The sequence below is a fragment of the Sordaria macrospora genome, chromosome 2 (genome assembly GCF_033870435.1).
Source record: "Sordaria macrospora chromosome 2, complete sequence".
Lineage (NCBI taxonomy): Eukaryota > Fungi > Ascomycota > Sordariomycetes > Sordariales > Sordariaceae > Sordaria > Sordaria macrospora.
Window position 1 is genome coordinate 1,093,243 of NC_089372.1, and position 24,019 is coordinate 1,117,261.

The 24,019-nt window shown below is 51.2% G+C and overlaps 6 protein-coding genes across 6 annotated transcripts; 5 read left to right on the forward strand and 1 right to left on the reverse strand.

Moving 5' to 3' along the window:
- Window positions 1–817: 817 nt before the first annotated feature.
- SMAC4_07818 (uncharacterized protein) lies at window positions 818–2,651 on the forward strand (the record flags this gene model as incomplete). Its single annotated transcript, XM_003346293.1, has 4 exons — window positions 818–854; window positions 974–1,137; window positions 1,203–2,496; window positions 2,548–2,651. 4 exons carry the CDS (start codon window positions 818–820, stop codon window positions 2,649–2,651), a joined length of 1,599 nt encoding a protein of 532 aa, XP_003346341.1.
- A 170-nt stretch (window positions 2,652–2,821) lies between these two features.
- On the reverse strand, window positions 2,822–5,046 carry SMAC4_07817 (uncharacterized protein; the record flags this gene model as incomplete). The annotated part of the gene is made up of 7 exons (XM_066090697.1): window positions 2,822–3,712; window positions 3,947–3,983; window positions 4,069–4,203; window positions 4,284–4,423; window positions 4,495–4,746; window positions 4,831–4,859; window positions 4,931–5,046. 7 exons carry the CDS (start codon window positions 5,044–5,046, stop codon window positions 3,651–3,653), a joined length of 771 nt encoding a protein of 256 aa, XP_065946017.1. The 3' UTR covers window positions 2,822–3,650.
- Window positions 5,047–5,790: 744 nt separating this feature from the next.
- SMAC4_07816 (uncharacterized protein) lies at window positions 5,791–7,833 on the forward strand. Its single transcript, XM_003346291.2, has 2 exons — window positions 5,791–6,974; window positions 7,034–7,833. Exons 1-2 carry the CDS (start codon window positions 6,154–6,156, stop codon window positions 7,629–7,631), a joined length of 1,419 nt encoding a protein of 472 aa, XP_003346339.1. The 5' UTR covers window positions 5,791–6,153; the 3' UTR covers window positions 7,632–7,833.
- A 2,853-nt stretch (window positions 7,834–10,686) lies between these two features.
- On the forward strand, window positions 10,687–11,060 carry SMAC4_07815 (uncharacterized protein; the record flags this gene model as incomplete). The annotated part of the gene is made up of 2 exons (XM_003346290.1): window positions 10,687–10,829; window positions 10,889–11,060. The coding sequence occupies 2 exons, from the start codon at window positions 10,687–10,689 to the stop codon at window positions 11,058–11,060; spliced, it is 315 nt and encodes a 104-aa protein (XP_003346338.1).
- Window positions 11,061–12,065: 1,005 nt separating this feature from the next.
- On the forward strand, window positions 12,066–13,841 carry SMAC4_07814 (uncharacterized protein; the record flags this gene model as incomplete). Its single annotated transcript, XM_003346289.1, has 1 exon — window positions 12,066–13,841. The coding sequence occupies one exon, from the start codon at window positions 12,066–12,068 to the stop codon at window positions 13,839–13,841; it is 1,776 nt and encodes a 591-aa protein (XP_003346337.1).
- Window positions 13,842–19,016: 5,175 nt separating this feature from the next.
- Window positions 19,017–21,275, forward strand: SMAC4_07813 (uncharacterized protein; the record flags this gene model as incomplete). Its single annotated transcript, XM_003346288.2, has 3 exons — window positions 19,017–19,146; window positions 19,228–20,722; window positions 20,775–21,275. The coding sequence occupies 3 exons, from the start codon at window positions 19,017–19,019 to the stop codon at window positions 20,929–20,931; spliced, it is 1,782 nt and encodes a 593-aa protein (XP_003346336.2). The 3' UTR covers window positions 20,932–21,275.
- Window positions 21,276–24,019: the final 2,744 nt, after the last annotated feature.

A 24,019-nucleotide genomic window follows, 5' to 3' on the forward strand; every position in this document is an offset into this window, starting at 1 on the left:
AAAGATTCCGGCACACCCAGAGACCACTTGGAAGTGGAACATTGCTGCGCTGCTGCACCTTCTGTTCACTCTGGGAACTGCCGTAGCATACCCTCACCCTGGCCCCTCCGTCAAGTCAACTCAGCATTCGGCCATATCGGACAGCAGTCATCTCTCCACCCTTGAGAACATCGCGGAGACGGCTTCATACCTTTCAATCGCCAAATGCCAACCACCCTATCGTCTTGGGTCGATCAGTTTCGTCAACTTGCGGAGCCTACGGGAGAATCACGACCATTGCCGCACGCCAGAGTCAAACACCAGACCCAGTATGAACAAGATGAAGGATAGGTCTTAAGACAGTGATGGTGGAGCTCATGCTATATCAAGGATGACGACGGTAGACGGTCAATGTGGTCATGTTAGAAGTCTGGGGTACACATACAGCTGAGCCTGCTCGAGTCCTGGCACAACAGACTGGACAAATAGGCTTGCTTGCCCGGCTCACGCTACATGCACACACTGCTCACACTGCTCCAAACAACGGCTACAAACATGCTTCCCGCATAGCTAGCTCATAGCATTTGGTTTCGCTTGTAGCCATTTCCGAATTCGCTCAAGCTCTAGATGGCCAAGGGGATTGGGTTGGGGTTGTTTGCTTGGTCACTGCACAACCAACTCGCGCACAATGTCTTTCTTACACCCGCATTTTATCCACTCAAACCCACCGCATTCCTCACAGCCCTCATGTTCCGCTTACTCGTATCCAGGCACCATAGATTTCTCAAAAGATGAAGTTAACTAACATGCTGCGCGTGCGCTTGTGTCATATAGGAAAATGTTCATTGGTGGCTTGAATTGGGAAACTACCGACCGTAAGCATTGCCATATTTCCTCCTCATTCCTTCATGGTTATCGTGGTTCTTCTAAGGGCACTATATGTACCATATGACTTCCGATACAGTTTTGCTAATCGCGGTCTCGTGACTTCTAGAATCACTCAGAGATTACTTCTCGCAATACGGCGAGGTTGTAGAATGCACCGTTATGAGAGATGGCGCCACCGGTCGCTCGCGTGGCTTCGGATTCCTTACCTTCAAGGATCCCAAGACTGTCAACGTTGTGATGGTCAAGGAACACTACCTTGACGGCAAGATTGTGAGTTGTTCCACCATATCTCATCAAACTCATTACATGTATGACATCTAACCTTCTTCTGCCAGATCGACCCAAAGCGCGCCATTCCCCGCGATGAGCAAGAGAAGACTTCAAAAATCTTCGTCGGTGGCGTGTCCCAGGAGACCACCGACCACGAGTTCCGCGAATATTTCGCCCAGTTCGGCCGTGTCGTCGACGCCACCCTCATGATGGACAAGGACACCGGCCGTCCCCGTGGTTTTGGCTTCGTTACCTTCGAGTCTGAAGCCGGGGTTGATGCCTGCCTCTCTGCTAATCTTGAGATCCATGGCAAGCCCATCGAGGTCAAGAAAGCCCAACCGCGCGGCAATTTGCGCGAGGAAGCCGAGGAAGCTGCTCGTCGCGGTGGTGGCAAGTTTGGTCAGCGCCGCAACGGTCAACAGGGCGGTGGCATGGACGACGGCTCCGGCCAAGGTGGCATGAACGGCATGGGCGGCATGGGCGGCGCTGGCACCGCCGGCATGACACCCCAGCTCATGGCCCAGTATCTCCAGCGGATGCAGCAGGCCTTCCAGATGATGCAGCAGCAAATGGCCATGAATAGGGGCATTCAGACCCCCATGATGCAAATGATACAGATGCAGCAGATGCAACAAATGCAACAGCAGATGATGGCCGCTCAGCAGGCTCACGCCGCGGCTCAGGCTGGTGCTGGAGGACAGCAAGGCAACGGTGGCCGCGCTGGTAGTGTCGGCGCGGGTCAAGGGCCTAACGCGCAGAACCCCCAGGCGATGGCCGCGGCCATGGGCATGAACCCGGCGATGATGCAGCAGATGATGGGCGGCGCTGGCGGTCCTGGAGCTGACGGTGGTGCCGGCGGTGCTGCTGGTCCTAAGGGGGGATTCAACGGCTTTGACGGTCAGCAGGGCTTCGATGGCCAGCAGCGCGGTCCTCGCAATGATCCCGCCGCTAACGGTTATGGCGGCGGCATGCCCGGTGCTGGAGCTGGCTACAACATGGGCGCTACAAGCTGGGAGGGCATGTATGACGACGTTCCGCAGCCGATGATGGGCGGCGGTCCCGGTTTCGGTCCTGGCATGGGCGGTATGGGTATGGGTATGGGTGGCGGCATGGGCGGTGGCGGCGGAGGCGGCGGAGGACGCGGTGGCTTCCATAAGAATCGCGGTCATCACGGTGGTGGCGGCGGTGGTCATCAGCAGGGCGGCCATCAGGGCTCGCACTCCCCCGGCGGACCGGTCGATCCGGCCAGCGCGCCTCCCCCGAATGCTCCCACGGGCCCAAAGAACGCTGGCAAGCCTGGTGCCAACTATCGCGGTGGCGGACGGGGTGGAAACAGGGGCTTCCATCCTTACGCCAGGGGTTAGTACATTCTCGATCCCGCCAGAGCTCCCCCTCCGAACGTGCCCACAGGCCCAAAGGAGCCCGGCAAGCCTGGCACAAAATACCGCGGTGGCAGAAGGGGAATCATCGATCGGGAAGTCCCTGCAGAAGCATCGGGAACAAGCGAATGGTGAAAGGAAGAGGAGGAGGTTTCACTTGTTGTGTCTGAGAAACCACCCCCAAGTCATCAGCATAGTGCAAAAGATTAAAAGACAACGACAACCCTAGCAGCCACTGAAGAACAACCCAACCCCCGGCACTGAACAACACCCAACACCCAGCACACAACAACACCAAAATACCGAGCATGGTCGTCGGGCTATATTCATTTTCTGTGAGGAGAAACAGCAGGGAGAAAATTGCGCGGTGGATCTGGCTGGCAGGGAGGAAAGAATGGACGATGAGCGAAGGGCGAAGGGAGAGGGATAGTGGCTGAAGGACTGAAATGGCGTTGGGGTTAATCAAATCGATCACTGCTTTTCTTGTTGTTTTCTTGCTCGCTCCGTATCATAAAGTCAAGTCAAGTCAAATAGCTCTTCATCAATCATCATGTGGTTTTGGTTTTTCTTTGACGGTAAAGTTAGTCTAGGCCTTTTATGAATTTTACAATTGTACAAATATGAACTTTGCTGCTGCTTTGTACTTGACAACTCTCTCTCGATAACTGCTGTTCCGGGCACTGACATTATCCGAGTGCACTCTTTCCTGCCTTTCCTGCCACATGATCTCTCTGTCTGTTCCATTGTCCATTGAACTTGAATGTTTCGCGGTAGTCCATGCTTCCTTCTTGCTTCTTGCTTCACAATAACAGCCCGAGTATCTGTTTGTCCCCTAGAAAGCTAAGGTAGGTATCGCCTTCCCCTCCTCCGTTCCATTGAATTGTCCAACAACCTCTCTTCCGCTAGATTACCCCGTTTTCCCTTGAAGTACCGTACTTCGTCTGTTGCGATTATTGCTATCGGCCTGTTGTTGCTTCGCATAAAAGAATAGCTAAGGTACCTAAAGCTCGCTTTTTCACAATCTCTAATCCAGCCCAGCCCACCCAGCCACTCTGATAAACGTATCGGACGAGTGACGACAGCGACACTTCATCGAATACCCTAGCTAGGATCATCACTGATCCCTTACCTACACTACTCAAGACCAAGCCTGCTTTCGATGGCTTCTCGGATGGTGTCGACGGATGCCATGGCTCCTGGTCACAGAATGTTAGCTACTTCCACACATGATATGATACCTGTTTTTCTTTCGCTGACACCCCGTAGAGTAGTAGCCACTTCTTTTCAGGCCTTCTGGATCAATGCATGTATATGTACGTACCATCTAGACAGTTGACAAGTTAGCAACACGGATGTTACCTTTGGTAGAAAAGAGTTACTGGGGACTTTGGTGGAGAAGGGGGAGAAGAGGAAAAATAAAATTTGCTTACCTCCTGTATCACCACACGCAAGTGTCTTTGCAATCGGCTATAATCATTCATTCCCATATCGTCAGTCTCAAATTCACGCATACCATCACAAGCAAGAACAGGATGAGCTCAACCAAACATACCATGATAACCTGAAACCAGCCATTAGCCACCGCGACACCCGCCGTGTCGCCCTCACTTGGCTCAGGATCCCTGACTCCCCATTCTTCTTGCAATACGCGGATTTGCTTCGCGGTGATGGGGTGTCTCCACATTGCCTGGTTATTGAAGAGTGTTAGTTACCATGATGATGATGATGCTTCACGTATTTAAGGGGAAGTATGAGTGAGATACGCACAGAGTTCATAGCCGGCGCAACCACGATAACCTTCTTCTTATTGTCGATACTCGAATCCGTGTCCCATGCTCTTATCACGGACGTCAGGAGATTATCGCTCATGCCGTTGACGATTTTGGCGAGGGTGTTGGCGCTGAGAGCTGTTTCAAATAGGACAGTAAATCATTTCCTCAAGCCCTCAGCAACCTAAAACGAAAAAAAAGAGACCTACGCGCAACAACCAAGATATCCGCCCATCTCCTCAACTCGATATGCAGAATGCTTGCTCCGCGGCGCCATGGCTCGGGACCCCACTCATCGGCGTCGTCGTAGATGGCTTCCACGTGCGGGTAGTCCAGTAAGGAAGAGTACACGGGCTGTTCTTTGCTTTGGCCGCCGAGAAAGTGTTTGGCGGATTGGGTGAGGATGATGCGGACGCGGATTTTGTCGCCCTGGGGAGCCAAGGCTTTGACGATCTCGGGGACTGTGAGACGAGAAGGAGGGATATGGTTAGCTCTTTAGGTATTTGGAGTTTCTGTTGCGTGAGGGTGAGGAAGAAAGGGCTTGCTCTTGATGGTGGCTACTGAGCCGGAGGCACTGAATAGTTTGCGGTTAGCACCTAGATCGAACTGGCAAGGAAGGGATTTAGAGGCTGAAGTGAGACATACGCCAGGAGAATGTTCTTAACCTCTGCTTGGGCAAGTTCAGCGACGAGGGTGGCTGGGGAGGCGAGCTCCGAGGCTAGGAACTGCCGGTCATGGACGTTTTCAATTGCTTGAAGCATGTTGATAATCCGTCAGACTTTTGGTTGGTTGATGTAGTAGGAGTGTAGTGTTTATCGGGGGTTGTCCAAGCTGGAATATTCTATCCATTTCACATATTAGAACACGGTGACCTATAACCACCGATAAGCCGCAAGGTGAAAGGCTTGAAACCGATTTATAAGTCCCAAAATCTCGGTTGACTTTCTGAAGGACAAAGCCAAGCACATATATCCAGCAACGCAGTAGGACATTACGACACTTACCAGGGTCAGATGGTATATCGAGATCAAGTTATTTAGTTAGACCAACTTCAAGGTTGATGAATGATGACTGATGATGGTGGTGGAAACAAGCTGGAACGCACTGGCCAAAGTCCTGATCAAATTCGCTCACCGGCTTGCAATTGAGAGACGCTCTTCGCGATTTGGAGAAAGACTGGGGTAACCAGGCTGAACGAGGTCGGAGAAGAGAAGAAATGGGTTGAGGGGTTCGCGGGGTCAGATCGGAAAGTTTGATGGACAGAAGCAGGGGCGGGAGGATAAAGAGTGCCTACCAAAAAGGAGCTACGTCATGGCCCTAACCCTGGCTTTTCAACTTGCAGCTTCCGGCTACAGGTTAGACTGATCATTGGAGCACCGGATGTGTCCAAATCCAACATCAGTTTTGGCAATGGAATGAGATGATGGAGTCAACTGATCGATTAATTCTATAATTCTAATATAGAGTTCGAGATTTCACTAACAGCACCAGGGAGCAAAAGCTCTCGCCATTTGATCGGGGTTCTTGTCTGCTGTTGGTCTGCTGTTTGCTCTTCAGCCCCACATTTCCATTAAGTCAATGGTTGCAAAGGGCTGAAAATAGCCAATGAACATCAACAGTCATTCACCTTACAAGCCATTATCCAATCAGATGCGTTTCTGGGGTGGACTGATCTCCATCGCGTCACAGCTTTCTGAACTTCTGTGAAGCTCTCTGTAACTCTCCCCGTCGTCCCAAAAGGAAGCTTCTTCCTCTGTCCATTGAAGTTTTTCCTGTCACCTTTTCACCAAATAAGAAATTCAATCGCAGAATCGAGATATTTTTGCAAATCAAACATCCATTCCGCCAACCACAAACCACATATCGCAATGTCAACACCCACTCCCGCCGCAAGCGGCACCGCGACCCCGGCCGTCGAGCTCAATGCCGAGCAAGTTGCGCAATCCCTCAAGGTCTCCCTCGCCGACCTGTCCGCCCAGGCCGCCGCCCAGTACGCGCAAAAGAACTACAATGAGGCCGCCGAGCTGTACGCCCAAGCCGCTGAGATGCAGGCCGAGATGGACGGCGAGATGAACCCTGACAACGCCGAGATCCTCTTCCTCTACGGCCGCGCCCTCTTCAAGATCGGCCAGAGCAAGAGCGACGTCCTCGGTGGTCGCGCGCCCGAGCCTAAAACCGAGAAGAAGGCCGCCAAGGCCAAGAAGCAGAAGAAGGCTGCCACAGAAGAGAACGGCGAGGGTTCATCATCCTTGATCAAGGATGCGGTAGAGCAGGCGACTAAGGGCGCGCAAGCTTCCATCGTCGAGGCGGCCAAGGAGATTGCCCACAAGGATGAGCCTAATCCGGAGAAGAAGCCTCTCTTCCACTTTGAGGGTGATGAGAACTTTGACGACTCGGATGAGGAGGAGGAGGAAGGTGATGACGCCGAGGCGGAAGAGGAAGAAGACGAAGACGACGACGATCTCGCTGTGGCCTTTCAGGTCCTTGACCTTTCGCGTGTTCTCTTTGAGAAGAAGCTCGCAACATTAGAAGCTGAAGAGAAGCCCCAAGTAGAAGAAGGAAAGGGCAAGGAGAAGGAAGGGGAGGAGGCTGCCACTACTACTGAGCCATCGCCTCTGATCAAGCACATCAAGGAGCGCTTGGGCGATCTCCACGATCTTCTTGCCGAGATCTCCCTCGAGAACGAGAGGTAAGCACTTGTTTTTCTCCGCTTCCTACCTCAACCACCACTAACAACAACCCTCACAGATACCCAGCAGCCATCACCGACTCCCGCGCGTCCCTCAAATACAAGCAACAGCTCTACACCCAAGACTCCGAAATCATCGCCGAAGCGCACTTCAAGCTCTCCCTCGCTCTCGAATTCGCCTCGGTGACCAAGTCTTCCGACGACGACTCGACCGGCCCCTCAGATAAAGCCGGAGCTGGCGTAGTAGACCAAGCTCTCCGTGACGAGGCCGCTACGGAGCTCGAAGCCGCCATCGCCTCCACCAAGCTCAAGCTGCAAAACAAGGAAGTCGAGCTGGCTAGCACGCACAACGTCGAGGACAACGACGTCACAAAGAGGCAGATTGCGGACGTGAAGGAGGTGATTGCGGATATGGAGCAGAGACTGATTGACCTCGGAAAGCCGCCTATTGATATCAATGAGGCGCTTGGCATCGCGGCGCCGGTGTCAGGAAGTGCTTCCAAGGATGGAGAAAGCCTAAAGGTGGCTGAGGAGGTCAAGGAGAAGGCGAATGATTTGACGGGGTTAGTGAAGAGGAAGAGGAAGGCTGAGAGCAGTGAGTCTGCTGCGCCGGCCGAGGAGGGTGCTCCTGAGGCCAAGAAGGTGAAGGAGGAGTGAGTGGATGTGTGTGAGTTGACAGGGTTTTACAGGTGTCAGTCAGTTCTATTGGTCACGGATCTGTGATGGTCTTTTGGGGAAAATTGGGCAAGTGGGGTTTTCGTGCAGGAGTTCAGTCTGGATTGGGCTTGTAATGTTCTGGTTTTCTTCTTCTTGTCATTGGTTCCTTGAGGGAGCAGATAATCATATTATATCTTATTTCCGATTCCTCGTCCAGCAACAGTGATCATCGCGCAACCGCCGCAGCAGTTGGGTGATGTCCGCTCGATGTTTCGAAACTGGAACTATGGCATGGAGCTTTGCCCTCTCACTGCGTGCAACTGACAGATCATGCGGCCCCGACGTTGTTGGCTTCCTCCAGTCTCGTTGCCCGTTGCCTGCCTTGCCGACGATGGCCGAGCTTCCGACATGTCATGTCGACACGGAAGACATGCTCCGATAAGTCCATACTCCCCCATGGGATCTATGCGTGCTCTGGCTAATCCAGTGGTAGCATCCTCGCTTCCGGACAGTGCACATCTAGAATTTGGAATTCGAAAACAGTTCCTGCGGGTTCTTACACTGTCAGGCTTCTTCTGGTGCTGTGGGGTCTTGAAGGGAAGACGACGGGAGCGTTTCCCGTTACACACACTGTGGAAGCGTACGTCAGGACTGAACTCTTCCGGTGTCCACATCGGGGTGACCTGTCTGTACCAATCAACAAGACGACGAAGTTAACGAAAAAGGATAAATGAGGCTCTCAAGCATTACTCAAAGAGAAGTACTCGTATACCTAACCATGATCGTTTATCAAACCCGCCCGCAAAATTGTTCAAACCTCGCCATACACGCTTTTTGGTGTTCCTGTTCAGCGATATCGGGCACAAGCTAGGTAGCTACCGCTAAACTCGCAAAACTGGAGAAAGGCCTTCCCTCTATGAGCGCCGGCATATAGCAGAAATTTGTCATGTATCTGCCAGAAATCTGTCATGTATCTGCCAGAAATCTGTCATGTATCTGCCAGAATTCTACCATGTATCTGCCATGTATCTGTCAGAAAGCCGCCCCGTACGCACGCACACACCACAAGTAAATGTATCTGTCTAATCACCAAAAACTGAATGGCATTACCATCCATTCTAACGTGCACACTGATTTGAAGGCACAGTGGCCCGCCTAATTCCGTCCTGTCAGCTTCCTGTAGGTACCTCTACATATGCCGGCGCTCAAAGAGGGACGGGAGGAAGGCCTTTTCCCCGAAGTTTCGCGAGTTTCTACGGCAGGCTTCCCAAAGCACCACCACCCAGGGAAAAGAAGTACCTGTACCTGTCCAGTCACAGGAACAGTCTCTCAAAAGCCCACAGTATGCTTCAAACCCTCCCAACACACATCTTCTGATGGTGTTCAGCAATGTCACATGCTATACAAGTCAACAAGTCTCTAGGTACTAACAGATCTGCATCGGAAATCAGGCGCATGTCTGTTACCATACCGTGCAGAACCGACGGGACGTTTTGGACCGTGAGCCTCAGACCCACTTATTTACCTCTCTACTCGAGCTCTTATTGGTCTGCTTCTCTGGTATAAGTCTGCCCAGCCCGTTTCGGACATCGATGTCGACTCGACTCGGCGAGGGACACTCGATCTTGAGCCGGGCAACTTTCCTTCCAAAGGTATGGTTATGGACTGACAGAATGATTTGGTGACGAAATGTTACATTCCTGCAAATGTTCTTTTACTGGGAAATGCCATAGCCCTCTCCAGAAACGACAAGTTTGATCCCCCAAGTTTGCCGGTATAGACTGACTGTGTTTCCGGCCGGAGTATCCAGACCCAGCTTCAAAGGTTGATTATCAGCAACGGAAGGCCTTTGAGTACCATCACCACAAAGTGCTGTTTGGCGTTGAGGTGATTTAACGCAGTTCGATGTACCCCGACTGAGCTGCGGCCCCGAGGTCCCCTACCCAGTTAAGCCAGGGCCAGTTTCCATCAGACAACGGCCCGGCAGACACCAACCACGCAGATTCCAATCTCCTCGTGCAGACATGCCAAATCTGCCTGTGATATTTATGCTTCAGTAGGTAGACGGGATGAAGCCCCTGGACTGTAGGTGCCTGCATTGGATGTCCTCACAGCCTGAAAGCTCTCGTTTCCTCGTATGGACAGCAAGGACTGAGCACCATCATTTATCAAAAGAGCATATGAACCATAAGAAGACCGGCATCTTTCATAAGGGCATCTTCACTTTCGACAGAGTTATCGTAACTTCCTTTGGTCTTGCGTCATGTGTGGAGTGGGGTGCGGGTATGGTGTTCATGCAAGCATCATGATGTATGTGTTTGCACCCCCGGGTCTTGCATGGAGCCGAGCGTATTTTACACACAGTACCTGCATTGATATCGCTTTGTCCGCATCAAGTCCTGCGTGATTTCATCTCCTTACAGTTGCATTGTCACGCATACACAATGTGCCCGCCGTAAATACGATGTATACATAGGTACACTTTGGGTGCATTGAGTAGGTACTGAGGGTGATTGAGAGTTGCCTTCCTGATGAAGCCGCCATTGCATTTTCCCCTTCTCTCAACGCCTCTCTCTTTAAAATCGCGTCTCTCGTGTTTCCTCAGTATTCAACTAATGGAATGGGACATGCCCATTTGAATACTTGCTGACACATCATCTCAATTTGCTTTGTTGGACGAGATCTCCGTCTCATATTTCATCCATTCTCATTTCATCTTTTCTTCCTCCGTCCCAACCTTCTTCGTCCTGCCCCCAAGACAAACTCGGACCATCTCCCGAAACAGACCATTTCTCGTTGGCAACAGAACCAGATCTTTTGCTTGACAAGCTTGCCGATACAGACATCAATATCATAACCAGGTATCGCTAGCCAGGAGTCATAGACACTACTGGCATCGTTGTCGTCGTCGTCGTCGCGGACACACGCAAATGCAAAAACTCTGTTGCATCTTCCTCAGTCAACTATTCATTCCAATAACAACCCATAACGCCGGCGTCGACGGTGTGCTTTGACATCTACCATACAAATGGATCCAGTATCGGAGAGATACAAAATGGATAACCGGCAAAACTTCAACATGAGTATTCGCAACGTCGTCAACACCACGCCCCAATCACGACCATCCGACTACCGCGGCAACCCTGAAATTCGTCCATCAGGCACCTCGGGCACCTCGGGCACCCAACACTCTTATCGGTAAGTAGCTTCTCGTCCTGACTTTGGTAGTCATCAATCACCTGCTGACCCTACACCAGCCCTCCAACTTCAGAGTTCACTTTTCGGCATCCCGTTGGATTCAATGTGCCGCGCCAATTCGAGAGCGCAAACTACGCTACCGGCGGGCATGGTGACCAAGCCGCTATGACGTACGAGGGCACAAATTACACCATGGCCCCTCAAACCTTCGGGGTCAACAATCAAATGTAAGTGGTGAAGGTTCATCTCATGTTGCCCATTGCGATGCTTTCTGTTGCTTTAGCTCCTGTTTGCGTCTCGACACGTGTTGGCTTCTCCCCCGTCTGTGACCGCGGGCCCTTATCTGCAGCATGATGCGACAACTTTGCTTGCATGCCGCTGTCGACGTGGGCGGAAAGACGATATGGGATGGAAGTCCAGATGGTTCGAGCCACCCAATGCCAGATCCTCGAGCGAGTGACTGGCAAACGATGGCTTCCTTGGCTTGACGGTGGTTTTTGCAAGCGACACTCGGGCCCGTTTCCCCTTCACCGGTTGATGGTGATTACCATGATACGGTTGAAATACGCTGTTCAGGGTCCTTGGACAAGCCGACCGGCAATAATCCATCATTGTCGGCCCGGGCATGCTATTGTCAGTCGGCCAGGTAACGTGGCAGTTGGGACGTGAATTGCCCAGGGTGGGAATCTAGGCCGGCGCAACTGGTCAGGTCCCACCTCGTTCGTTTGCTCAATAAGGGTCACCTATTGAGATCATTCACTTCCATCCCGACCTGACCCTCACAATAGCAAAACTGTGACCCCTCTGACCTCGAGCGCACAACTGTGAAGCTGCCAAAAACAACGGTGCGAGTGCACACTCTTCCCCATAAATTTGCCTTTTCCCCCGGTCGAGTTTTCCTCATCCCTCCTCGTTCAACCCAACTCGACTCGAATTATTTTGCCGATCTCAACAACATCGGCGCAAATTCGAGGCTCTTCTTCCAAATCTCGAGACCAGACTCGCCGCTTCTACACCAAGTACCACAGCTTGCACATTGGCTTCCTGCTTGCAGATCAGCATCTGCGCGCTTCGTCTTTTCTGATCTTGGTCTAGTCGAGACAGGCGTTCGGGTACATCCCATCCTCACCACCCATCTTGATTATAGCTTACTCAGGATAGTTGCTAACCGTCTTGCGCACCTTATGTAGTCATCCTTCCAGATACTCGCTTCACCTTGACCTAAGCTCTCTCAGCATGGCGCCCCCTCACGTCAAGCCCCAGTCACCCCAGGAGGGTTCGACCTGGTCTCAGCAATTGCCCACCCCCCCTCAAACTCGCAGCATGCGACAAAACCGTCGCATGGAGAACTCAATCAGCAACACGCCTAACGTTGACCCATCTTCGCCTGTGGCCGACAATGCCAGCGCCGAGGAAGATGGGCAGGATTTGGATCTTGATTGGGTGAACAGAGCCCCCAGGTACCTGGATCCTCGAACTGAAGAAGATCGGACGGATCGTCTCGCTCTAGAGGCCGACCTTCGCCGTGGCGGCACTCGTTGCTACCACACAGACAAGTGCAACACCAACGCGCCTCCCCGCAAGGCCGTATCTCAGTTTTTCGGGCGCAACAAGAAGGCAACAAGACAAATGCCTGATCGTGTTTGGTGCAACTTGTGCCGCAAGCATTACCAGCGCGCTCGCTACCGCAACTTGGCCGAGTACTCCCTTGATCAGTGCAATCTTATCATCGGAACAATCGTCCGAGCCCAGATCTGGTCCGATATCAGCCATCGGGAGAACCCGCACCTGAAGGGAGGACTTCTGAACGGATGGAAGCTTGTTCCCCGTAAGCGCGAGCAGCAGCGTCAGGAAGAGGCCAGCAAGGCGCTTGAGAAGGCACGTCTCCAGAGGGACAAGAAGCGGTCGCGCGACGAATATGACGACGATCTCGGTGAAGTCGACTTCCTTCCCACCTCTAGGGTCGCGCCTGCCCTGCTTAATCTTTGTGATCGTGTCTACTCGTCGGTCCAGATCATCGACATCATCGATGAGCATTTCAAGGCCCCCCTTGAGGAGGCCCTCAGCGCCGGCCATCCCTCTCATGGCCTCCCCGACGTTGAGATTCTTCCCGAGTATGATGGCACTGATGAATCCCTCGAGAAGGAGCGCAAGGAGAAGGCCACCAAGAAAAAGGCCAACTCGGGAAACATGAATACCCCTGAGAAGCGCCGCAAGCGGGCCACCCCGGGCACTGACTCGGACGACTCGAGCTATCGCTACTCGCATCAGCAACATTCTGCCTATGGCTACGACAACAGGCAGTATGCCGGAGGTCACAACAACCTCCCTTCCCCCAGCCCCAGCAGATCCAACTGGCCGGCCCATAACTCCCAGGGCCCCTATTATTCTTCTCCCTACGGCAACGGCTACAACGACTACAACGACAGGTCGTATGCTGAGAGCCAGGCCAATGTCTCCTCACCCAGCCTTAACAGATCTGACTGGAATCCTAGCTATCGTCAAGCTCCTTCCAGTTACTACCAGCCCACTAACTCGGTCAACAATGGCCTCCAAAACAATACATCCGCCGCCTACAGCGGCAACACCCTTGCCCCCATCGGTTCCGGCCGCGGTTATATGAACTCGAGCTATGCCGGTATCACCCCGAGCTACAGCGCCCCAGGCGGCTTGGGGACCAACAACAGCGGCAGCATGTCCACGTCCGGATCTAGCTTGAACCCCATGCTCCAGAACGACAACTCGTTCTATCAACCCGCCTCGCAGAGAAGGGGGACCATTGCTACTTACCGCACTTCCCAGCCCACATACGAGTCCCGTCGCACCCTTTCCGAGGCGAACAACCAGTACATCGCTGGCCCTCCCATCACCGCTTCCCATGCGGCCTCTATCCTCACCAACTTCCAGGAGAGTGTTCGTCCGAAGTACGAGCCTGCAAGTGGTTCGTCTGACCCCATGCAAGGACCTGGATACCCGGACTACTCGTCTGGCAGCTATCCCAACCGTTACTAAGGCCTGCGCGTCTTGGAACAATACCGCAACAGCAACATTACTGCAGCAGCGTCAGCAATAGCATCAGCATTAGCATCAGCGATTATATCAGAGAGAATATCATAGGGAGCAGGCGTTTGCTTTTTTTTCTCTTTTCTCCATGCATGGTTTCTCGGCTCAGGACTCACTCAAGAGTGTCCTTCATAATAAGCATTTTCAGTAACGCCAGTTGGCTCTCTCCCACTGGTTATCATTTTCTTTTCTTCACTGTATTGCTCTTTATCAATCATCAATCATGGTTTGCGGATGCTGCTGCAGCGGTTTACAACGCATTCACACTACCTGGCTACGACCAATATCAGGAAAACTGCCACAACGATTTCTGTTGTGTTCAGCAGAACAGTCTTCAAAGGAGACGCAGTAGTTTCGTGGCAGTTTTCACCAAAGGGGTGACAATGGTCATCATCGGAAGGAACGGAACGGAAGGGAACAGGAAAGGGATAGAGAAGGGACCGGAATCCAGGATATCAGCCAGGATACTATACATAATGCGCTTCCAAAACAATGAAGGGAAGCAAGGATGAAGGGTGAGTGTGTGGTGACCTTGACTCATCACCGGCCACGAAGGAAACGAGTGCAAGAACATGAAATCGCAAAGGAAATTTGTACCAAAGGAAAAACATAAAACAATCACAAAAAAACAGCACGCCACATTTCCGGGCCATTAACAGCTTGGGTGTGGACAACCCTTTTTGGAGGAGGAGGAGGAGGAGGAGACAAGAAGGAACAGGAAGGTTGCACGCAAATGGTTATAGCGAGGAAATGAAAGGGATAAGAAGGGGACATCTTCAGTTCATCATCCATCATCTTCAGCAGCGTCCATCATTTGCTTTATTGCATTTCCGTTTTACATACATACATGCATGCATGCGTCCTTCATGAGGTATGACTATGACTTTTTACGATAGAAGACGAAGACGAACGAAACGACGACGGCTTTTTTTTTTTTTTTTTTTTTTTTTTTTTTTCATTTTTTTTTTTTTTTTTTTTTTTTTTTTTTTTTTTTTTTTCTTTTTTTTTCTTTTCTTTTTTTTTCTTTTCTTTTTTTTTCTTTTCTTTTCAGTTTTTTTTTACCTGTCTTTAGTTTGGCTTTACTTCAGCTAGTTTTCCTTGATCGTTGTTAGTCGATCCGATCGATCGATATTTGCTCTTCCAGTCTCTTCAATCATGTTGGTTCTGTGCGCGCGCGCGTTTGTATAGCTGCTGCTGCTGCGACTGCGGTTCTTTAACAGAGCAAGAGGAGGATCATCTACCTCGCTTTCAGGGGATTGCTAGCTGGAAGGCAAACGAAGCATAAATGGGAAAGAACTTGGAAGGACTTGGAAGGAGAATGCATGCTTGGTAGCTGGGAAACATAACTGGTAAATGGACATAATGCCCCTGGTAAACGTTAAAGAGCTTTCCATTGTGCTTTTGGTGGATGATGGAGTGTGTGCGATTTTTGATCGTGAGGGTGTTATTGTCCGGTTGCAATTTTCCATGTGGCTTCTTTCCACCAATGGTTCTCCGGAAGTGAGTAATATTCCGAGACGGGACTCCGGGATTCATGAGTACCTACCTACCTCTAGCGGTTCTGTCTTCCTGATGTCATCACGGCAACGGCAGGTGCCCCTCCCAACACATCTCACTATCCACCTCTACTATGGCAGTCGCCGCCCACTACCATTGCAGATTCTGTTTAATTCCAGACCGCATGGCTTTATTCTCTTTAAAACTCCTTTCCTGCAAGCATCCAATCCGCCACATGTCTGCAGATTCACGAATACAAGCCATGGTAAGTTATGGTAGGCCGCCGAATGCAAGGGACAGTCGCACATTGCTTCTTTTGGTCAGTCATGTCTGAAAATTGCTAGCAGCCTTAACTTCTCATTTTTTGGCTAGAGCTCACAGTTGCATATGCAACAGATTGTAAATTACCGGTCACTACATAGAGGTACCTACAGACAGACCCCCCCTCGCCAGTCGCCACGACCCAGTCCCGCTCAATGATGATCCATCCTGTGTCTACAGCCACGTTCGGACGCACTCTCCTGCAGCGACTGATGTGACTGAGATGAGATAAACAACGGGATGTACTTGGCGTTCGGTAGAAGAGGACATCAGACCGGATGTACAGCACCCTACTCCACTAAGACAATCAACATGGGACCAGACAGAGAGCTCTCCGATTGCTGGGTCTCCCCTTCCTCATCGACACGACATACCGGTACGGTAGCTAGGGAGGAGGTTCTGGTACACTACAAGCACGAGACACTCGTGAGCTACTTACACTATCCTCAACAGCCATCATCTCGACGTACTTTTACTTCTGCAAGCGGGGGCTATCCGGTCCAAGGCGATGCGATCATTATGTCGTAACGTCCCAACTGCGATCTCCAAGGGGAGTGGCACCGATTTGGCGACGGTTGGACAGCCCCGAGGTTAGTAATTTCCATACCAGCAGCTAAGTAAGGAACATTTACTGCACAGATGACAACTTCACTCAAGCCAGGCAGGTTACCTAACAGCTGTGTGGCTTGCTTGCTTCAAGTTCTTGCACGAACATTAAAGCTTGTTTTTTCCGACCAGGCAGCCAGACATGCAACTAGCATGTGTACCTACTCAACGCAACCGCCCATCTTTCTACGGCATTGCTCCACCGACCTGACAACGATGCTTTTGCTTCCCGCCATAATCATCAGACCAGACGAGCAGACAGTAACGGGAGTTGCATGCCTCTCCCAACGCCGCTATTCAGACCAGACCGGATGAGAACCCAAAGGACAGGAAGGGTCGTCGACTATGGACGCAATCGCAAATTGCGCTGATCTTTTCGGGAAAAGGACAGCACAACATTCAGTCCGGATGAATGTTTCAACTTCAACCAACGACAAACGTCGGGCTTGGAGCGTGAGCTAACTTGATGAGCAGTTAGCCAAGATATGACAACGCTCATTCATGGACAAACAGCCAACCAAACGGTATCGATTACCAACTCGTACAGATGCTAAGGCGAGACTCCTCGAGGCCTTTTGAACAGGAAACCTGACGTAATCAGGCAGCATTTTTCCAAAATTTCGTTCTGATGCCATTCACTTTACCCCCATCCAATACAACCTAGGTACCTGCCGTCTGTCCTTCAAGCCTCTTAACCTGCTCATTTCAACGCTAAACGTACGCACGAGCGCCGCATGTAGAAGCCTGTGCCGGCATACGCATGTCATGGCTCGAGTCTGTGCAGCGAGCATGACACGAACTTGTGTCAACTGATGTCGTAGACGAGACGTCGTCTGAGCTCATCAGACCCTCTTCCCCGCCAGGCCGCCCTCCTTCACAGCCCGACATCGATACAGAACATCAGAAGCCCCGCCCGCAGCTTACACAGATCTTGATGATCGACGGCCGACCTGAGAGGGCCGAGGAGAAAACGAAACGAAACAACGAAATAACGACACATCTTCATTCTGGGCTCCAAGTTCGGGCGGGGACTCCGGATGATAGACCTCTGTTTGTATGAGTGCCATGATTGATTCTAAAAGAGTTATTAACCGTTAAATCAAGCTTTCTGACGTGTCTGTACGTCGAAACTTGTCGAGTGTCCCTGCTGTTGTCGACGGCAAGACATTGGAGTGTCGTTGTGTTGAAGCTCATGATTGGACGAAGGGCTGTGGGGCGAGACCGGACTGCCTGCCGGGAATACCCCCGTCTTCAGGCCGTTGACAGTTTGATAGGAAAGGTTGGCACTGTCAGCCGTATTCGTACACAGTGTGGTGTAAGTTTGGAAGCTGCTAAAGTTACATTTTACTTCATTTACATGTCCAAGCTTCTGCAAGATTGACCAGCAACGAGCGATTCGATCTTGCACTCCCACAACCACAACCACCGCAACTGCACACCACCAACCCGCAGTCGAAACGTCCAGCTGCTGCTGGGAGAGTCTGCGAAAGAAGGTCGGAAGCGGCACGGCTCCCGTCGTGTCCTCCCGTTCGGAGGAACAACTGCAAGCCTCTTTTCCCTTTCCGAATAAGAAGGATTCGTGAGATGTCACCAGCCGTTGACCGTCCCCGTTCCACACAATGTTGATTTCTTGGCAGGGGCGAGAGGGGGTTCCGAGTTTCCGACCAGTAGTATCCGTGTTTCACTTTTTTCCATTTGGAGCCAAGTTCTTGTTTCTTTCCCATGTTCTCTATCACCACTGCGACGTCACCGTTCAATTGGGTGAGGACGACGCGAATAGTGTACATCTGCGACGGATAGGACACCTTGGAGTTGGTTTAACCAGTCAAGAGACACGGCCAAAGAGCCACACCTTCGTGTTGGTTGGAAATGAAAGACCCGCTGCCGCTATTTTACTTTTTTTCGTTGGCAGTTTTTCACTTTGCTTCTTCCATTCCATGTCATTGAGATTCGAGACTATCCTACACCGTTGTCACGACGTTACTCAACCAGCCCAGCCAGCGGATGAGATCAGAAGAGACGGAATCTGTGTCGGAGCAGACATTGGCGGGTTAGACGGGTCAAGCAAGGCCCAGGGGCAATAACCGCAACCGGCCACATACACGCTCGCCATGCTCAATCAATCTCCCGGCTTGCCGTCCTGCCGTCCAATATCTGTCCCATACCATAGCTGGTCGGTGGGTGGCGCAAACCGCAACATTGTTGCTAAGTAGTCAGGTAGTGTACCAGACTTTGACATATTTCCGCTAGTTTACTTAATCGGTAAACCAATCAATCAGAACCCCAGTATTCAAGTAAGAAGACCCCAAAAAGGAAAGTATCTGTTATACGCGAACACGTACCAAGCCTTCAGAGTTGAGAGTTGCCATCCCATCGTTCAAGGTGTTATTCATGCGCTAGACTAGAACTAGTGTCCCGGGTCCCGGATCTCCGACCGACTCCGCTTGGACCTTCTTCTTACACTAGTTCTTACCCGGCCTGGCCTGGCTACTGTGACATTGATAGGCACCACACATATCCCATCTCGCCCGCCCATGGAAAACTTCCAACAATGAACGAACGATCTTCACATTTTCTCATAATAAACCGGCACTTTCCCTCCTTCAACCTGCTTGATACTGGCTATCAACAGTTCTCTCAACCATTGGTAGATTCCTTGTGTTGCGTTGTGTTGTGTTGTTTTAGCATAGCAACCTAACCATGAGACTCAACATCCTCCTCGCCCTCTCCGGGCTTTTTGTAGCATGGGCAGCGGCCTACAAGATCTACACGGGCTTCAAAACCAATATCGCCAAAGCGCGTAAAGCTGGATATCCCGTTCTTATTACCCGTAAGTCCATCCATCTTCACCTCCCGTTTCCCTCCCTTCTCCACCTTACCAAAAGACCACAGATAACTAACCATTCATCAGCAATCTACCCCCTCTCCCCACTCTGGCTCACAACTCGCACCTTCCTCCTCCCCCTCCTCACCCGTTTTCTCTCCTTCCTCCTCCCCGCCTCCGTTTATTCCAGCCACATCCACCCCTGGCTCTTCGTCATGACTCCCGACTGGGAATACCACCCCTCGCCCAGCCGACACTTTGCGCAGCAGCAAGTCGGGAGCGACACGTTCATCGCCGCCAGCTGGAACGGGCTGTGCTGCTATACTAGGGATGCGGGGGTCATTCACCAGGTGATGAGTCGGCGGGAGGCGTTTCCCAAGGATACGAGACAGTATGGAATACTGGAAATTTTTGGGTCAAATGTTGTGACGACGGAAGGGCAGGTGTGGAGGATGCATCGCAAGGTTACTAGTGCGAGTTTCAATGAACGGAACGCGGGGTTTACGTTTAGGGAGGCGGTGAGGCAGACGAAGGGGATGGTTGGGGGGTGGTTTGCTTCTTCTGGTGAGCAAAATGGGGGACAGCATAGAGAGGAGAACGGAGGGCAGAATGAAGGGAAGGAGAAAGAAATGACGGGCACAATCACGACTCTGGAACACGACACCATGCGCTGGGCACTCAACATCATCGGGTACGTCGGCTTTGGACTTCGGCTGATTTGGCCGCACGAGTCGATGCCGACGGACGTAGACCCGAAGCTGGCCAAGTACGGGAGTTTGGAGCCGCCGGCAGGGTATTCGATGACGTTTGCGGATTCGTTGGCGACGGTTTTGGAGAGGATCTTGGTTATATTGCTGGTCCCTTCGGCGGTTCTTAAGCGGATTCCACGTTCGTGGGGCAGAATTGGCGCGAAGATGCACGAGGCGTGGGAGGCCAAAGTCAACTATACCAAGTACATGAACACCTTTTTGGCCGAAAAAGTGGAGGATATTCGCGCGGGAAGAAAGGAGAAGGAGGGGATGAATATCATGGGTCAGCTTGTTAGGAGCAAGTATGACATCTCTTCCTCTTCTTCTTCTCTCGAGAAGAACGACAGCGCAACAAACTCGACATGGAAGTTGGAAGACAGCGAAATCATGGGTAACGCATTCATCATGACCCTCGCGGGCCACGAGACCACCGCCAACGTCACGCACTTTACGCTTATCGAGCTGGCCATCCACCCCGAAGCGCAGCGGCGCGTGCAGCGCGACATCGACGCCATTTTCGGCCGGGACTCCGATCCGGAAACGTGGGACTACGAGAAGAACATCAACGCCTTGTTAGCTAGTTACATCGGGGCGGTGATCAACGAGACCCTGCGGCTGATTCCGCCCGTGGTGGTCACGCCCAAGCGAGTGGCGGATACGGATCAGTGGTTACAAGATGAAACAGATGGACAAAGACATCATATGCCAGCTATGATGCCCATCATGCCTGTTATTTCAGCTGTCCAGAGGAATAAGCGGTTTTGGCCTGCCCTCGACAAAACGAAGCAGGAAGGGGACGCGGGAGATTTGGATGAGTGGTTACCTGATAGGTGGTATTTGCCTTCTCCTGGTCAAGATCAGGGACAACAACAATCCACTGTTGAGGAAGAGGAAGAGAACTACGGCGGCTACCAAGGCCTCGACACATCCCCCACCCTTTTCCGGCCCGTTCGCGGCTCCTTTATTCCCTTCTCTGACGGCGCGCGTTCCTGCTTGGGGAGGAGGATTGCCATGGTGGAGATGGTCGCTGCTATGGCGGTGATGTTCCAGAAATACTCGGTTGAGTTGGCGGTGGATGAGTGGGTACCGGGCGGTGATGAAGAAATACAAAAGATGGGAGTGGAGGAGAAGAGGGAGGTGTATAAGAAGGCGCAGGAGAAGGCGAAGGACACGGTTCTGCAGGCCAAGTCGGTTGTTACGCTCAAGTTGACGGGTGGGAGACATGTGCCGGTGAGGTTTGTGAGGAGGGGGAAGGAGAGGTTTGTGGGTGATGAGGGGTTGTGTTAGAGAAGGGCGTGGGTGACGAGGAAGGTATGAGGGAAAATTAGGTGAGGGGGGTGAAGAAGAGGAAACTGACAGCCAGGAAGGAGTGACGGGTTCTTAAAGACTTGGCGAAATAACCTGAGATGATGCCGGCACTCGACTGTGGTCTGGTCATCTATCACATCAAGAATTGCTTGAGCCCTATCACTCCTTCCAAGATGTATGTGTTTCCAGGCAATAAATCACACAAACTCGTCCATTTTTGCTGTGATGGCCAGAATTCGTTTCACGAGCTAGGGTCAATATTTTCTTCAATCACTGCAGCTGAAAGCATGGGTCCAGAAGGCGACTTCCACTTTTGTCAGTAGTTTACAAGCCCAAGCTATCCTGAAGTTACATGGCCATTGAGTGTCTGGATAGCACTCGAAGGAGCGGGTGGCTCCTTTTTTTCTTCTGTTTTGAAAGGAAAGAGTAAACTGACACATTCGTGTAGGTATTTCAGCCTCAACGAAAGCACAAGCGCACAATTACTTCGGTACCCCCTACCAATGGACAACTGACGATTCACTCCATTTGATAGTAGCCAAACTTGACGCTTTCTCCGCTTGTGTTTCAGCGTTCTGCTGCCAATTAACGATATCATTCAAATGGTCAGGAACGAAGATCAGATTTCTTTGTGATTTCTCAATATGTAGAGTTGCCAGCGGAGTTTCTCTCCAGGCATGTACGGCCGATCATACAGTTGCTCCGCTACTTGTACGTTGATAAAGCAGAGAAAGAGCGATGGCCGTCTGCGGTTGCTGGGTTAAAGCGTGCTTGCCATAGTCACCTATTCGTCAGGCTTCGTCTTCTGCTCCTGCCCCGGATGCCTTTCTTTAGTCTCCATGTTGCAGGGCGGCGAGAGACATCGGACCATCAGGATGTGTGTCTTTCATATATCATACCACTTGGAAGAGAACAACTGTTAAGTAAGCGCATGGGTCCCTGGAGAAACCGCCTGTGCTCATCTGGGCCCGAAGCGACTCAGACTATTAACCAAAACTAACCACGAGTCAGAGGCGTTCGAACCCAGGCGAGTATCACTTCCGTCCACGGCTTACCTTCTCCTGACTCCCGAATGGACAATAGATATCAGAAAGATTTGATGTCTCGAGGATGCATGTGAGAAACAACTCCACTTCTGGGGCCGTTTGACGGGAGTCCCTTCTCAATGTGGCTTTGTAATTTCCTTGCAACTGTTCCTTCGGGAAGCTGCGTTGGATACCCTTCACTGGACTTCTCCCCTTCACTCTTGTTGGCTCTCTGCGACTTCCCATTCAACACAACCCCCGCCCCTTTACGGGAAACGGAAGTAGACGTTAATAATAACAACAACCCCCGCCCCATTGTCACTAATCTACATTGCATTCAGCTCGCGGCTCTTATTTCTCGTCACGATCTTGTCCGGGCATAATACTTCTTCTCGTAGTGCATCTCTGGCCCTCTTGCCTCAATATTCTGCCATCCATTGCAGGTCAAGCCACCTGTGAAGCTGTTTCACCAAAATACCCACGTGGATGGGTTTTCAGTTGGTACCATCGTCACCGACTCCCATGGCGGCAACAGCAACATACTAGACGCCATGATGGAATCTGACAAGAACATTCCTGTCAGCATGCTGGAGACGATGAAGGTTTTGACATGTAGATTATAGTCTAAAGAGTAAGGTGTAGCCAATGTGTGGTTATTGTAAACATCGTGTTTGTTGGATGTAAGATGGTGTTTTCGATGTCGAACAATGAATGCCGTGCGGCTGAGGAGTTCCGAGAGTGGCTCCTTTGGCTAGACCCTAGAGAGGTAGTCGTCTACTCAGACGGCCTGCTACGGACTTAAGGTCGCAGTAGCCTTAGTACAGGATAGCCACCTAAAGATCACAATATACTTAAATAATACTTGTGACGACTGGCACCATCTGGGCTGTCACATGCCTGCCCTCAAGGCTCCCATTCACATGGGTGCTGTTCAATCGGGTCATCCCATTCACGGGTTTGGCTGTCACTGGTTGTCGCCTGTGGTTTAGGTATAAAACCCAGCTCTGGCATCGAGCCTTCTCTTTTGGGATTTCTTCCCTCTCCAGCTTCTTATTCTTAGTCCAAATACCCTAACTGGTCTATAATAATAGCACCAGTATAGAGATGCTACAGTGAACTATGCACTTGTAGCAGAGCGGAGCGGAAGCGGTAGGAAGTACGACAGCAGTGCTGAAGGAAGCAGCGTAGTTGCAAAGACAATAGAGTGATGTTGTAAAAGAGATCTTAGAGAGAACTCTGCTCTCAAGACAGAAGAGTACAGTGGACTCTGCACTATGAGAAACAACTATATAGTGAACTCTGCACTATAGGAGTAGACTGTATTGTATTGCTTGGATTGTGCTTGCTTGCTTGCTTGCTTAAGGAGTGACTAACTAAAGGAGAGAAGAGGTCTTTATATACACTGTCACGGCGCTGGCGGGCCACTACACCACTAGGCTGTGTTCTAAAAGGATACAAGTAACCGAAGCTGGCAGTTCAGTTGCTCAAGTAGTCTTAAATAGTTTGTCCCGGAAGAGGCACCCGAGTGTATTTTGTGACAACTCTCGAATTAGAGGTTTTGTATGTAAGCTAAGGTTATAAGGAAGCCACAGAGCCTCTCCATTCTTGTACAGTAGAAAACTCACCACTGTAGCACGTCTCATACCCTTAGGGAAGCGGAAGTAGACGTTAAAAATAACAACAACAACAACAACAATAATAAATGCCGTACAGTTCATACAGGGTTACGTATGGAGGGTTATGTGTTAAAAAAAAAACACCCAGGATCCCCAGCGGTGCCCAACAAAGTTGTTGAAA

What these genes read in the sequence shown, in the direction of transcription:
- SMAC4_07816 (XM_003346291.2), top strand. Translation starts at nt 6,154, where the DNA reads ATGTCAACACCCACTCCCGCCGCAAGCGGCACCGCGACCCCGGCCGTC. An exon ending in ATCTCCCTCGAGAACGAGAG is followed by an intron (nt 6,975 to 7,033) that starts GTAAGCACTTGT and finishes CAACCCTCACAG; the next exon opens with ATACCCAGCAGCCATCACCG.